General features: G+C 44.0%; 1 protein-coding gene across 8 annotated transcripts in view; it reads left to right on the plus strand.

The window, feature by feature from the left end:
- The first annotated feature begins 254 nt into the window (after nucleotides 1–254).
- The window catches only part of STK32B (serine/threonine kinase 32B), a 419,228-nt gene continuing 402,801 nt past the window's right edge, over nucleotides 255–16,681 (plus strand). For 2 of the 8 annotated variants that reach the window (XM_073012510.1, XM_073012512.1), the window contains exon 1: nucleotides 257–810. In XM_073012510.1, the coding sequence (XP_072868611.1) occupies nucleotides 759–810 (52 nt within the window). In that variant the 5' untranslated portion in view covers nucleotides 257–758. Of the gene's footprint in view, nucleotides 811–893; nucleotides 1,021–5,261; nucleotides 5,283–16,681 lie in introns of those variants that run through there. The other 6 variants (XM_073012511.1, XM_073012514.1, XM_008017927.3 and 3 more) reach the window with 6 other exon arrangements.

The following is a 16,681-nucleotide window of genomic DNA, read 5'->3' on the forward strand; positions in this document are numbered from 1 at the left end:
TCCACTGCCCGTCCCAATACGAATGGGCAAATACAGCCTAGCGGGGAGTCCTGGGACTCACTTCGCAGCCAGGGCCGACTAACCACAAACCTAAGAGCCCCTTTACTTCTGGACCTCCGTCTACCGCGCTCTAAAATATGAACGATGCTTTCTTACTGCTGGGTTGTTGGAGGCGGATGTGGGAGGGTGCTAACAAAGCGCGCAGCCGGGGCCTGGCTATAGTGGGTGCTGACAAACCGCTTACTGCCTGGAGGGACCGAGGTCCCGGCCGACGGAGGGCCGAGCAGGGATTCAGATTCCTCTGGGCCGATCCCTTTCTCAGCTCCTTCCGCCCTGCCACCGCCCACTGCGTGCTGCTTTTGCCCGTCCCCTCCTCCCCCGTTCCTTCCCCTCCTTCCGCGCCGCCTCGCGTCTCCCGCCCGCTGTAGCCGGCGAGGAGCGCCGCACGTTGGCCCCGGCGCCAGGAGCTCCCGGGTTCCCGGGCGGGCACCGGAGTAAGGACCTGCGAGCGCAGCCCGAGGCGGGGCACGGCAGAGGACGCGGCGGGCGCGGGGTCCCGGCGAGCGCATCCGAGGGGCGCCCAGGAGAAGGGGAACGCAGTCCCCGCCCCTGCACAGCGCTCGGCCCCCTCGGGCTCCGCGCGCGGCTACAACCTGGACTGGGCGCGCCCCCGGCATCCCGCATCTCTGCGCGCGTCCCACATCCCGCATCCGGCTTCCCAGCGGCCGGGCATGTAGCAGCGGTAGCAACGGCGGAATATGGGCGGGAACCACTCCCACAAGCCCCCAGTGTTTGACGAGAATGAGGAAGGTAAGAGGGCTAGGGGTGCGACTTCCCGCCTCGCGCCGCCCCTCTCGGGCAGGGGCCAGGCATCCCCTCCCTCCACCACACTCGGCCGAACCCTGCGGGGCACCGCATGCTGCCCGGCGCGGGGACCCAGGCACGGCCACTTCGCCCAGCGAAGGCAGTGTGTGCCCGACCCCGTGCCAGGCGCGGCGCTTCTGCTGAGGCAACTCCTAGGTACCTAGTGCCTTTTAGTGGTCGGGACGGTGCCTAGCGCGGGACTGGGGAGGCGGCTTCAGAGAGTTGAACCGGAAACCTGCACTTGGGGGTGTGGAAGGGAGGAGTTGACTTCGGAGACTAGTCCTGATGTTTCTAGGCTCGGGCTCCCCTGGAAACCGAGATTTCTTTGAGAGCCTGAGGCTGACGGAGGTGGCCTGGGGGAGCGGATTGCACCGTGTGTGTGTGTGCGCGCGCGCGCGCGCGCGTGCCCACAACGCATTTGGTCTCGTGCAAGGGCCTGTTGGATGCAGCTCTCTTCAGTCACCCAGGACAGCCCAGGGAAACTTTTCTTTGCTAAACTCTGTGGTTCCGTCCTGCTCTGGGCAGCCTCCCTGGCGCAGAAGTGGTGTAGGCTCTCCAACCGCATCTCAACTTCCTGGCTGGGTCCTTGCGGTTCAGGTCGATAGAGCTCAGTACTGGACTAGCAGAACCCTCTTTCCAGTGCAGCGTGTCCCTGGAAAACTTACTTCACCTCTCTGAAACATTAGTCCCCTCGTCTATGAAATGTAAGTTATGATACCACTTGCTACTTTATAGGGTTGTTTGAAGCTTAGCCACTAGTAATCCACGTGAAAATTGTCTTATAAATGCAAGCAGTACCGAGCTGTGCCGTTATCTGTTAAGAGCCCTCTGCCTCTCAAAGCTGGTTTCCTACTGTGCTGACTCGCCAGTCTCCACTGTGCCCCAGATAAGAGCTGAGACATAGCACTTACTATGTTCCAGCCATGCTAGCGCACAGTGTTCACTCAGTCCTTTTCATGCCCCTTGAGGTGGCTGCCTTAGAAAGGGGGCTGTCCTGGTCACTGCTGGTAAGAAGCAGAGCTGGGCTTGAGGCAGGACAGTCTGCTTTGAAAGCTGTGCCTGTCATCATTACCCAGGCTGTGTGTGTACATCATGGATGGCTTCTAGAACTCCCAGGACTGTGAGTGCTACTCACGTGCCTGCCTGGAGAACCCTTCTCAAAAAGATAGATGAACACGGTCACGGTTAAGGGATCACCTGCTGTGTCAGGCCCAAGAGAGCCTTCCTTAAAGGAGTCCTAGGCTAATGGCCCTGAATGACCGTCCATGGTGATAAGGGCTTTGAGAAACCAGTGCAGGGTCTTGGGGGCACTGAGAGGCCCCAGCTTTTCCTGGTCTTTAGTCTGGAGCACTTGCAGGTAAGGAGCCAGTTTTGGACAGAGGAGAGGTGGGCACGGAGGTGACGGAGGCTCTTGCCTGTCGCAGTAAGAGTTTGAACACTATGCAGCATCACCCTCAATTGCAGGAGTTTGTGGTTCTAGCCTGGGTCAAAGGTCATGCTTTTGCTAATTTTCCCAGCATCTTTCTCTTTTATTTATAGAGGAAATTTGCCACCCTTATATTGAAAACCGTCTTTGTCTTCTATCCCCAGCTTGAAAATATTCGTTGGCAAAATAGTTATCTCTGGTGTAGCCAACCTTTTGATTTTCCTGTTCCTTATTCTATAAGCAGATTGGGCCTAAGGTTAACTGCCTATTTTGGTGCTTGTTAAAATACAAGGTTAGGAGGCCGGGCATGGTGGCTCACGCATGTAATCCCAGCACTTTGGGAGGCTGAGGTGGGCAGATCACCTGAGGTCAGGAGAGGCCTGCCTGACCAACATGGTGAAACCCTGTCTCTACTAAAAATCAAAAATTAGCTGGGCATGTTGGCAGGAAACTGTAATCCCAGCGTCTTGGGAGGCTGAGGCAGGAGAATCCCTTGAACCTGGGAGGCGGAGGTTGTAGTGAACTGAGATCGCACCATTGCACTCTAGCCTGAGCACCAAGAATTAAGCTCTGTCTCAAAAAAAAAAAAAAAAAAAAAGAAATATAAGGTTAGGGCTCTCCTCATTTTGCCATCTTCCAGTCCAATGAAACGTTAACTTGTTTGATTTTGCCAGTATATCTCTCACACATTTCCTTGTACAGGTAAAACAGTATTACTTGCCACCAACCGACTAATTTATTTAGTAGGCATTTACTGTTCATATTTTCTGCACCCACCCCTGTGCTGGGGACCAGGAATATGAGGAGAATGAAGGCAAGTGTTAACTTGTTAACAAATTGTTAGCAATTTGTTAACAGTTTGCTCCCAGCGCAAGTAAACCACCAGGACAACACAGGGTGTGTAAGTGCCCTGACGTGGGTGAGCTCAGGCGATGCTGATATCCTGGAGGAGGGTCCCTAACTCAGAGTGGGGAGGAGGGATCTGAAAAGGCCTCCTCTTTTAGACTGGCATCTTGCAGAAATGGCAGGAGTTACCTGGGGGGAAGAAGTGGCTGATAGAAGGAGGAAGGACGTTTCAGAGAAAGGGAAGAGTATGTGCAAAGGCAGATGGTAAAGAGTAAGCCTGGCTCATGTAGGGGCATTGAGGGAGCTTAGTACTCCTGCACTGTGGAGTATGAAGCTGGAAGGCATAAAAAATGAACCCGGAATGCCTGGCCGGCCTTAAAGGGCCAGTGGCCATGGTCAGGTGTTTGGACTTGATCTTATAGGCATTTTGGAGTCACTGAAGGGTTTTAAGCAGGAAGTGACATGGTCCAGTGAACAAACAAGCTCTCCCAGACCTAGTCATTGCGTGGTTGAAGGTTGAAGATGCAAACACCTGCCTGACCAGAACAAGTCTGATTTAAATACTTTGAAGCTAAACCACAGCTAAATATTTGCCACTGTGTAATCGTGACAGGACCATCATCCACATTCTTCAGGCAAAAGTTTAATTCATTGTGTGCAAGTGGTCATAGCTGTTCATGCTCACATGATATGTAATACGCAGAGAAAGGATCATGCCACAGATTAACTGGCAGAGTTGCTTTTCTTCAAAGTGTTGCAAAAAATAATGGTGGCTTTACTGTGGATGTCGTCTAAGATTTGGTGAAATAGGGCATGTTAGCTGAGCCTCCTCCAGTTGCAAATGATGGAAAAGCAACCTTAAGTGCTTTTGTTGTTTTTAGAAAAACAAAAGGTCTCACTCTGTCGCTCAGGCTGGAGGGCAGTGGTGGGATCTTAGGTCACTGCAGCCTCAACTTCCCAGGCTCAAGGAGTCCTTCCGTCTCAGCCTTCCAAGTAGCTGGGACAATAGGCTTGTACCATTATGCCTGGCTAATTTTTAATTTTTTTTAAACTTTTTTATTTTTAGAGTCAAGGTCTCACTCTGTTGCCCGAGCTGACAAAGTGTTTTTAGGGGAACAAATTGGCTCTGGCCATTTCTTGCCTTCTCCATCACTACCATTCTTGTCCAAGCCGTGGTCATAGCTCTTGTTTGGATTATTATAGTCACCTCCCTAAGTCCTTAAATGGTCTGTCCTTACTCCTGTCACTGTCCCCTCAATGCAGCAGACAGATTGATCCTGTTAAAATATGCCATGGGCCAGATCAGTCCTCTGCTCTGCTCAGTCCACCCTCAAATCCTCCTTCCAGCCCTAGGCACAATTTGCATCATTGAGAAAATAAAAGCTGAAATCCTTATGGATGCCCATCATGGCTACCCTCTGAGACTGCACCTTCCTCTGTCTCTCCCGGCTCACCTGCCTCCTTCCTGTTTGTCCAACATGCCCTGCATCCTCACACCATAGCCCTGGCACCTGCCCCTCTTGCCCAAGGGCATCTCCCCGACAGTCCACTCTCATTTCCTTCGGGTCTCCAGGAAAATGTTATTGACTCATTAGACCCTCATCGATCACCCTACTTAAAATGTCATTCCAAATCCTTTTCCTTGCTGTATTTTTTTTTGGTGGCAATTATCACCATCTGTCATAATATTTATTTTACTTATTTTCTTGGTTATTGTCTGTTTTTCTCCACTCAGTGCAAGTACCTTAAATCAGGGATCCCCCACCCCTGGGCCACAGACTGGTATCAGTCCGTGGTCTGTAGGAACTCAGCCATCAGCAGGAGGTGAGTGGCGAGTGAGGGAGCCTTAACCCTGGAGTTCTGCCTCCTATCAGATCAGCAGCAGCATTAGGTTCTCATGGGAGTGCAAATCCTACTGTGAACTGCGCATGTGAGGGATCTAGGTTGTGCACTCCTTACGAGAATCTAACCAGTGCCTGATGATCTCAGGTGGAACAGTTTTGTCCTGAAACTGTCCTCGCTCTGTCCATAGAAAATTTGTCTTCCATGAAACTGATCCCTGGTGCCAAAAAGGTTGGGGACCACTGCCTTCAGTAGAGGGATCTTATGTGATTGTTTCTTCCTAAGGAATTGCAAGCTCCTTAAGGTAGGGGTTTTACATAGTTTATTCACTTCTATATCCCTAAGGCCTAAAATAACACCTGTAACATAACAGATGTCTGGTAATTTTTTGTTGAATAAATGAATGAGTGAATGAATGAAGGTGTCGATCTCATCAGCCATGGCTGGAACCAGGCTCCCTATAATATCAAGAATCTTCATTCCTGGATTCTGTGCTTTATTCTCAGGCAGACTGTCTCTTCACGGGGCTCCCACAGCCTCCATGTCGATAGCTCCAGAACTCTGAGTATGGAAAAGAGAGTATCTTTCTCGTAGTAGTTGCAGAAAATGTCCCATTTTCTATTGCAGAAAAATAGAGCCTTTGATGGGCTCTAATTGAGTCTTGGGTATTCTTGAATCAGTTACTGTGAGTAGGCAGATTTGAGGCTCTAATCAGCTGGACTGGGTCACATGCCTACTTTTAGATTCAGGCGGTAGCGTCAGCTCCACTTGAGGCATTTGGAATAAGGGTCTATGTGAAGAATTTTCCCAAGGGATATTGGAGTATCAATGGAAAAAGGGCAAGTGGATGCTGGGCAGGCAGATAGAAAGAAAAAACATTCATCCCCCACACCTGTTATTATTGTGTTCCTTGGAGCACAGGCTGGGACCCTTTGGCATATCCTACTTAATCATTTGATTCCACGTCCACCTTTTGCACTAGACTACAACCTCCTAAAGAACAGCACTCAGTAGTTTTCCACCTTTGTATCTGCAAGGCCTAGAATAAGGCCAACGAGGGCATAGAGCGGCCATCTGTTGAATGGAAGATGAAAACAATCACTTATTGGGGGCCAATTTCTTGGATTCCTTTGGGTTCTGAAGCTATTGAGAAACAAACTGATTTATTTTCAGTAAAGTCATTGGAGACTATGCCTTGGATTTGAGACCAGAATGGCCTTCCTACTCTTGTCCTTCAATTTTGACCCTGAGACTTGCTTGAGCAGAGAACTGGTTATTTAGAGTGGACCCTACACTGCCAGTAGCTTGGTGGCTCTTAATCATGGTGTACAGAGAACTCATAAGAAATTCCCAAAAAGAGATAGGACACAGCTAAATGGCAGCCTGTGATGATTTCTGACTCTTGCATATCATGACTCGGGATGTCACCTCTCTTCCCAGTGAGAGAGAAGGCAAAGCTTTTCCCTGCTCCTTTCTAGGTAAGACAAAATTCCTGCTTTGTGGGATGGCAAAGGGGCCTAGAACTCGGGGGTTGGCTTTTCAACAGTATGAGCTGAAGTGAATAGGTGTTAGGATAGAGGCAGGATTTATGTTGAGTTTTGAGGGAAGGGTTTAAACGCCTCAAGAGATAAAGGATCAGTATTTTAGCAGGATCAAACAGCATAATCTGGTGCTGAGCCTAGGCATTTTTCTGGGAGAATGGGAAGAAACAGATATTCTTAGCATTACACCCTTAGCTAAAATCTGGACTTTGAGAAATGGCAGACTGAGATGAAGAAACTGTTCTACAAGGAACGTTGAGGGCCCTAACACCCTAAAAGGATATTCTAGTTTAGAGAACAGTGAGGACACATAGTTTAGGATACCAGAGGAGAATTTCTAGTTAAGGCAGACCTGAATTACCTAAGAAGAGAAAAACAGACTCTGTTAGACTGAGGTCATTCCCTTAGGTGGAGCCAACCAAGGAAAACATGGATGTCAATATTGTTAGCAGTCCTGGAGTCTTCCTCTTCTCAGTCCTTGATTTTTGTGACCTCCTCGGAGTACCCTTATGCATTGAAGATTTTGGCCTCTGCTTCATCTCCCACAGGTGCTCCATCTGTGAAGTCATCAATATAAATATCTCATTCTTTCAAGGCGGGACATTATCCTGTTTGAATGTGGGAACATTATCACTGTTCACCAACATCTTGTTCCCCTGTACTTTCATACACATACACAAAATTATACCTCCTTGTCCCCTTGAAGTTATGTGAGACCATGTGACTTGTTTTGGTCCATTTGAGTAGAGATGATACGTGTCACATCTTGGAGAAAGTATTGAAGACCTAGTGAGTGTCACTTTATATCACTCTGTCTTGGAGCAACCACAGTGATCTACATGGTGGAACTTATTTCAGTCGGGTTCCCAGAGTGAGAACATAGATCAGAGATCACACTCACTACTAGCCAGCTAGCAGTGAGATATGGCATGAGTGGGACAGACTCTTTTGCCATCTTTTTTTGTTTTGTTTTGTTGTTTGTTTTTGAGATAGGGTCTCAGTCTGGTGCCCAGCTGGAGTGCAGTGGTGTGATCGTGACTCACTGCAGCCCCAACCTCCCCGGCTCAAGCAGTCCTCCCATGTCAGCCTACAAAGTAGACCACAGGAATGCACTACCATGCCCTGCTGGTTTATTTATTTATTTTTTATTTATTGTTTGATACAGAGTCTCTCTCTCTCTCTCTGTCTCCCAGGCTGGAGTGCAGTGGCGTGGTAGCAGCTCACTGCAACCTCTGCCTCCCAGGTTCAAGTGATTCTCATGCCTCAGCCTCCCCAGTACCTGGGATTACAGGCAGGTGCCAGCATGCCCAGATAATTTTTGTATTTCTGGTAGAGATGGGGTTTCACCATGTTGGCCAGGCTGGTCTCGAACTCCTGACCTCAGATAATCTGCCCACCTTGGCCTCCCAAACTTCTGGGATTACAGGCGTGAGCCACCATGCCCAGCTGCTAATTGTAGAGCTGGGGTTTGGGGGTTTATGTTGCCCATGCTGATCTTGAATTCCTGTGTGCAAGCAGTCCTCCCACCTCAGCCTACCAAAGTGCTGAGATTACAGGTGTGAGCTACAGCTTTTTGCTATCTTAAGTCACTGAGATTTGGGGCTGCTCATTACCACCGTGTACCCACGCCTATCCTGACTGGTACACCTACCCAAACCAGCCCAACCTCAAGGAGAAAGCATTCACTGTTTTACAATTAAGTATTATACTGGCTGCATTGTTATTGTAGATACCCTTTATCACACTGAAGATGTTTCCTTCTATCCTGATTTGCTGACAGTTTTTATTGGTAATGGCAGTTGAATGTAAACAAATGCCCTTTTCTGCGTCTATTGAGACGATATGTGACTTTTCTCCTTTTTCTGATCAGACAAGAATTATACTGATTGATTTTTAAATGCTAAATCAACTTTTCATTCTTGGGGTAAATACCAGTTCATCATGATGTGATATATTCTTGGATTTGATTTGCCAATATTTTGTTTATAACTTTTTAATAAAAAGATATTATAAACCTTATGCCAATACATTTGAAGTGGACAAAATAACTACTCTATAAAAACACAACTTGCTGAAAATAGTACAGGGGAAATTTAAATATCAGAATAGAACTAAATCTGTAATAAAACTTTCCCGTGAAGAAAAGTCTAGGCTCAGATGTCTTCATAGGTAAAGTCTTCCAAACATTAGAAGTAATAATAATCTTCTACAAACACTATCAGAGAATAGGAAGGAAGATACATTTTTAATGGCTTTATTAAGTTTTTGTATCAGTGTTATACTGATCTTATTAAAAGAATTAGGAAGTATACCAAACTTTGGGAGAGTTTGTGAAGAACTGTTATTATTATCATTATTTTGAGACAGAGTTTCGTTGTTGTTGGCCAGGCTGGAGTGCAAAGGTGTGATCTCGGCTCACCACAACCTCTGTCTTCCGGGTTCAAGTGATTCTCCTGCCTCAGCCTCCCAAGTAGCTGGGATTACAGGCATGTGCCACTATGCCCAGCTACTTTTGCGTTTGTAGTAGAGACGGAGTTTCTCCATGTTAGTCAGGCTGGTCTCAAACTCCCAATCTCAGGTGATCCACCTGCCTCCGCCTCCGTATGTACTGGGATAACAGGTGTGAACCACTGCACCCGGCCAGGACTGTTATTATTGATAAGTTTCAAGTTTATTGACATAACGTTATTCACAATATCATCTTACTATCTTTTCCAGTGTTTGTAGGATCTGTAGTGATATCTCCTTTTTCAATTCTGATTTTGGTAATTTGTGCTTTCTTTTTCACTTTTTTTTTAATTGGCCTTTCTTGGTTTATCAGTTTTTAAATTTAAAAATAACTTTTGGTTTAATTTTTATTTGTTTTCTTTTTGATTCACTGATTTTTTAAAAATAGTTTTCTTCTGTATACTTTTTGGTTTAATTTACTGTTCTTTTTCTAGGTTTTTGATATAGAGCCTTAGGTCATTGATTATATTTACTCACATATTCTATACTTTATTTTTTATTTCACTTAGGAGTTTCTGATGGAATTAGTTTCCTTTGATGAAGTATTTTCTTCATCATTTCTTTTATTGCATGCTTTGTAGTGACAAATTTTCTCACTTTGTACTTGTCTGAAAATGCCTTTATTTAGACTTTACTTATGAGTGATTCTTTTGCCGGTTATCAAATTCTATGTCAGTAGGTTTTTTCTTCGGCATTTTGAATATGTGATTTATTGTCTTTTGCCCTCTATTGTTTCTGAGCAAAAGACAGCTGCCAGTTCTATTTTTCCTCCTTTTAAGCTTATACGTTTTTCTTGCCAAACTGCTTTTAAGAGTTTATATTCCCATTCAGAAACCTAATGATGATGTGCGTAGGTACAATGATCTGGCCATCTCTGCTTGTTGTGAGTGCGTCTTGGATTTGTATCTTAGGGACTTTGTTAGTTCTGGAGGATTTTAATTTTGTCATTTAACATTGGTTGTGACATTTTCCCCTTCTCCTTACATGATCAAACTCAAATTGCAAAGACATTAGACCTTCTCACTATGCCCCATCTAGGTTTGACAATACTTCTGTGTCTTTTGTTCTTTTTTCTCTCCTTGTTTTTAGTCTGAATATTTTCTTCTGTCCTCTTTTTTAGTCACTTCAGGTCTGTCTGCTATTAAGTACAGCCGTTACCTTCTTAATATTATTTGTTGTGTTTTTTAGTTCTAGAATTATCAGTGGGTTCTCTTTTATGTCTTTCAAATCTCTGCTGAAATTCTCAAAACTTGTCTTTTATGTCTTAAGCGTATTAACCAAGTTCGTTTAGAAGGTGTGTTTGATAACTCCATTATTTAGTAACCCTGTGGGTCTCTTTCCATTGTCTATTGTTTCATTTTAAACCTATCTTGTCCTCTAATTTGCCTTTTTGTAAAAAAATTACATGCTGGGTATTATATAGGAAATAGTATAGAGATAATTCGAGGCTTTGGACGATATTATATTTCCTAGAAAGATTTTCCTTCGGGTCTTTGCAGGCATCTGTGCTAGAGGTGATAGGAATCATGCGTCATCTTAAATCCTCACAGAGACTCAAATGGTTTGAAGTCCTGTGCTGGTCTATATTTCACACTTATGCTAGAATATAGCTCTGTGGTGTTCTTACCAAAGCCTGGGTGTTTACCAAGCCTCCTCCTCTTTGGTAGTTTCCGATGTTCAGTGTTTGTCCCCCGCCTGAAGCCTGCGAGTGCTTCCAAAGTAGCACCTCAGCTTCTTGGAATCTGCTTTCCTGATTGGCAGATTCCACTTGCTGTGCCCATTTCTTTGAAATTTCCTTTCTCCCAGATATTTGTCCTGAAGTTCTTTCTTCCCTTGATAGCTCTATAACTCCTCCAAACAGATTTTTCAAAAGTGTATTTTGTGCAGTTATATATAGTTTTACTTAGCAGGAAGGTTGACCGAAAATATTCCAGTCCACCAGAAGCAGAGCTCCTCTCCTCAGTATTTATCTGTACACGAGCGCCTTCTGTTTTAAAGATAAGCTCTCCCTAATCCCCGTGCTACCTCAGGTTTACTACCCAACTCTCCTCACTCTCATAACAGAGCTTCGTGAAAAAGCAGGCCACACTTGGTGTCTTCACTTTCTTAGTGATAACATATTCCTCACGTCACTACATCTAGCTTTTCCTCATTTGAATTAAGCAGCTCTGACTAGGAGCTTTTTGTTTTTGAAGGCAGCAGGTGACTGTAAGTCGTGTCTTTTTGGGACACAAAAAATGAGCCAACTCATGAACCTCACCATCCAGCGGAAGAAATAGAGCATGTACAGTTCCCCTGAAGCTCCTCGAATGTGCTCCGCTCCCTTTCCCATTTTTGAACTCCTACACAATACAGTGTTTAGTTTGTTTTTTGTTTGTTTGTTTGTTTTTTGAGACAGAGTCTTGCTCTGTCGCCCAGGCTGGAGTGCAGTGGTGTGTTCTCGGCTCACTGCAAGCTCCGCCTCCCGGGTTCAGGTCATTCTCCTGCCTCAGCCTCCCGAGTAGCTGGGACTACAGGTGCCCGCCACCACGCCCGTCTGATTTTCGTATTTTTAGTAGAGACGGGGTTTCACCATGTTGGCCAGGCTAGTCTCGAACTCCTGACCTCAAGTGATCCACCTGCCTTGACCAGTGCTGGCCCAATATTATCATTTCATTGTGTAATAAACCTCAGCATTGTTGAGATATTTTACATTAGTTTATTCACACTGTGTCTTTGAAATTGAGTGCATATTTTACACTTGCAGCATGTCTTAATCTGGGTTAGCTACATTTAAAGTGTTCCAAAGTCACACGTGGCTATTAGCTAACTTATCAAACAGCATACGTTTATTTTCTTGCCAATATTTACTACTGTTGACTTTTCATATTTGTCAATTGATTGAGCATGCAGTAGTATTTCATTGTTTTAAATTGCATTTTGTCACTATTGAGGTTGAAGTGTCTTTATATATTAAGTTTCCAGTCATGTTTCTGGTTTTGTGACGTTCCTGTTCATAACTTTGTTATTTTTTTAATTAGAAGTCTGTCTTCTTTGATTGACTTGTAGCTCTTTATATAGTCTACATGACATTTCCTTGTCAGTTATGTGTTGCAAATATTTTATTCTATTTTGCAATTTCAGTTTTCAAGCCCTTTATGGTATCTGTTGACATCATAAATGTCTTCATTTTAATTTAGTAATACCCATTAAACTTTCCTTGTTTATATTTTGTGTATAAATATGTATATGCATAAATATGTATATTTATACACAAAATATATATTATGTATAAAAATATGATTATATATGATATATTTGTTATATTATATAAATATATTTATATATTATATATTTATATAATATGATAATATAATTATATATAATATATAAAAATCTATTTCTCCATAAGAAAACCTTCTCCACCTTAAGATTTATGCATATTTTTTATTGATGCTATATTTCCTCTTAATTTTGGTGACATTACTCCCTCCAAGGTTTCCCCCTGCTTTTCTGGCTGTTCCTTCGCCTTCTTTGCAAGGCTGGCTTCCTCTCACTTGCAACGAAGGCTGGAGTTCCTCAAGGTTGAGCAGTTGGACCTCTTAGCTTTCTGTACTATCTCCCTAGGTGATCTTGTCAACCTCTGCATGTTCAGTCACTCTGTATTAGTCAGGATGCAGTCAGGACTCAGAACCTATACCAGTTTTCAAAAAGGGAAAATGTAATTCCAAGAACTGTCAACCGGTAAAAAAAACTACTAAGTGGAGTCAAAGAGGGCTCTAGGAGGTATAGAAGCAGCAACTTAAGCAAAACACCTAGTCTCTCTAGGGCTGAGGAAGAGTGAACATGTAAAAGAACTCGGAAACTTAGAAGGTGGCCCCCTTCTCCACAAAGTCTGTGATTCAGGTGTCTCTGGAGAAGGCATTGTTGCTGGAATAGGCAGCCTATTGGCAATGCCTAACACGAGGCCAGCTGGAAAATGTCTAGAAATGTCTACAGGGTCCAGCTCCAATATCACAAATCTGATTTGGAGCCGAGAGTCAATAAATTAATAACTGTCATATGTTTCTATATGACAGTGACTCAGTAATTTTTGTTTTTTTTTTTTGGAGACAGAGTCTTGCTCTGTTGCCCAGGTTGGAGAGCAGTGGTGCGATCTTGGCTCACTGCAACCTCTGCCTCCTGGTTTCAAGCAATTCTCCTGCCTCAGCCTCCCAAATAGCTGGGATTACAGGCATGCACCACCACACCTATCTAATTCTTGTATTTTTAGTAGTGACGGGGTTTCACTATGTGGGCCAGGCTAGTCTCAAACTCCTGGCCTCAAGTGATCTGCCCACCTTGGCCTCCCAAAGTGCTGGGATTACAGGTGTGTGCCACCATGCCTGGCCAGACTCAATAATTTTTTACCTTAATTCATATTTCTCCTCTGATTTCCAAACTTCCAGTTTCCTATTTATAATTCCATTTGGATATTTCAAAAGAATTATTATCTCAAATTCAACATGACTTCACTGAACTAATTTTCTTCCAGAATTTCCTAGTTTTGTGTATAGTGTCATTATCCATTCAGTTACAGAAGCCAACGTCTCAGGTTTTTCCCTTATCCCCCTAAATCCAATTAAGCACCTGGCTATGTCGATTTTATCTCCTGAATAGCTCACAAATCTGCCGTCTTTCCAGCCACACCAACCTCAATTCAAACATCACGTTTCATGTGGACTCCCCTGGGCTTCCTGACGGGCCTCACTGTCTTCCCTTGCACTTTCAGAATATCCCCCACCCAACAGCTAGAAAATAGCTTCAAATCACAAGTATGATCGTGTCAGTTCCTTGCTTAACATTTTTCAATGGCTTCCATTGCTCTCCGGACAAATATTATAACCTGTAATACATCCTTCAAGACCCTGTGTAGTCTAAAACCTGCCCAGCTCTCCCACCTCACCGCAAGCTGTGTTCCCCTTCACTGCGCATGTTCAATTAGTCACTGCACTTAAAGTTTTCAGCCAAATCTCTCGCAGATGACAACTGTCCCATAAATTTAGCTATTTCTTACTCTTGTAATCAATGTTGTTGTTCATACTCTTCAACCACACAGCCATTCTTTCAGTTTTTAAAAAATTTACTCCTGCCCCAGGACCTTACTCTGTGTCGTTCTCTCCACCTGAAACACTCTCCATCTTACCCCATTTGACTCGGTCATCTCCCTCTTATCTTTCTTCAAGATGCCTTATCTGCTTCCTAGACTGGGTAATTCCTCCTAGAAGGCCCCCTGAAATTATCGCATGCTCATTCATAGCATTGAACACAGTTGTAATTCTGCATTTACTCTTGTGGCTATGTCATTAAGTCAGTATATTAGTCTGTTTTCACACTGCTGATAAAGACATACCTGAGACTGGGTAATTATTAACGGAAGAAGCTTAATGGACTCACAGTTCCATGTTGATGAGAAAACCTCACAGTCATGGTGGAAGGCAAAAGGCACATTTTGCATGGCGGCAGGCAAGAGAGAATGAGAACCAAGTGAAAGGCTTTCCCTTATGAAACATCAGATCTCATGAGACTTATTCCCTACCATGAGAACAGTATGGGAGAACCGCCCTCATGATTCAGTTATCTCCCACTGGGTCCCTCCCACAACACGTGGGAATTATGGGAGCTACAATTCAAGATCAGATTTGGGTGGGGACACAGCCAAACCATATCAGTCAGTCACCCCCACAAGACCGTAATCGCCACAAGGACTGGGTCTATGGCTCTTGAGGTGTCTCCTGTGGGCCCCACTGCTTTAGAAAGTGTCTATCATTGTAGCTGCTGGTTCTTGAGTATCAGAAAAGACTAAGAAAAATCACTGTGTAACCTTATAAAGGTTACAGGTTCCTTCCCAGTATCTAAAGGAGAAAGCCTAGGGAAAGGGAAAATAAAATTATATTTAATAAACACCTACCATGGGCCAAACATTTTTTATACATAACATTATATGATCTTTATTTTTGTTTTTATTTCAATAGCTTTAAGGGTACAAGTGTGTATTAGTCCATTCTCACACTACTATAAAGAAATACCTGAGACTGGGTAATTTATAAATAAAGAGGTCTAATTGGCTCATGGTTCTGCAGGCTGTGTAGGAAGCATGATGGCTTCTAGGGAGGCCTCAGGAAACTTAACAATCATGGCGGAAGGCGAAGTGGAAGCAGGCACATCTTCCATGGCTGGAGCAGGAGGATAAGAGAGAGGGAGGAGGTGCCACACATTTTTAAACAACCAGATGTCATGAGAACTCTATCATGTGAACAGCACTGAGTGGGAAGTCCTCCCTCATGATCCAGTCACCTCCCACCAGATCCCACCTCCAACACTGGGGATTATAATTCAGCATGAGATTTGGGCAGGGACACAAATCCAAACCATATCAAAGTGGATGAATTGTGTAGATTACTTTCAATGGCAAAAACCACAGTAACTTTTGCACCAACCTGTACAATTCATCCATTGTAAGTTAACTTTCAATGGCAATAACTTTGCACCAACCTAATATAATGGTGAAGTCTGAAATTTTAGTGCACCAGTCACTGAGGTAGCATACATTGTACCCAATATGTAGTGTTTCATCCTTCACTCCTTTCCCATTCTCCCCGCATCTGAGTCTCATGTTCATTATACCACTCTGGAAGCCTTTGCGTACCTGAGCTCCTACTTACAAGTGAGACTATACAACATTTGGTTTTCCACTCCTGAGTTACTTCACTTAGAATAATGGCCTCCAGTTCCAGCCAAGTTGCTATTATCTAATGTTTAGAATAACAGTGTGAGAGAGGTTTTGTTCGCTCCATTTTATACCTGGAGATACTGGGATTTCCAAGAGGTTAACTAAGTTGTCTCAGGTGATGTAATTGTGGTGCTTGGTCTCACTTCTTTCTGTATAACTGAAAAGCTCTTTCCCTCAAGTTGGCCTTTCCCAAAACTCAATAATTTGCATCCCACCTGCAGAATTATTATTATTATTTTTTACCATAGCCATGTACTACCTGTACTATTGTTTAATACTTTTCTCTATCTTGACCATGACTTTAATATAATTTTTTTGCAAGGAAACTTTATGTTTCTGCTTTAAATTGGAGCCAGATTGTGACTACTATAAATAGAAAATGAAATAAAATAAAAATTAAGTTGGATGCAAAACAATGATATTCAGTGTAGTAAGATTTTTTTCATTAACATATTCATTATTTGCATAGTTACCTATGTGTGCATATGTATGTGGCAAGAACACGTAAGACCTACTCCCTTAGCAGATTTCCAGTATATAGCATGTTATTGTTAACAACAGCCACGATGATATTGCTAACCTTTTGTAGACCTTTAGTTTGTGACTTGTTCCATGGATAATTTTGGAATGGATTTGTAAACGTGTGAATGAGCAGTAGTGCTGCATGGCAGCTGTACAGATGCAGCATTGGAGCTGTGGAGAGGTCTGCGAGGTATGCCAAGCCTAGGGGTTTGTGTTTAGTTCAAGGTAATGACAGGTTTTTTTGTTTTTTCTTTTCTTTTTGGAGACGGAGCCTCGCTCTGTCCCCCAGGCTGGAGTGCAGTGGCATGATCTCGGCTCACTGCAAACTCCGCCTCCCAGGTTTACAATGTCAGGTTCTTGAGGGAGTTTGAGGGAGTTTGA

This window comes from Chlorocebus sabaeus, chromosome 27 (assembly GCF_047675955.1).
Source record: "Chlorocebus sabaeus isolate Y175 chromosome 27, mChlSab1.0.hap1, whole genome shotgun sequence".
Classification (NCBI taxonomy): domain Eukaryota; kingdom Metazoa; phylum Chordata; class Mammalia; order Primates; family Cercopithecidae; genus Chlorocebus; species Chlorocebus sabaeus.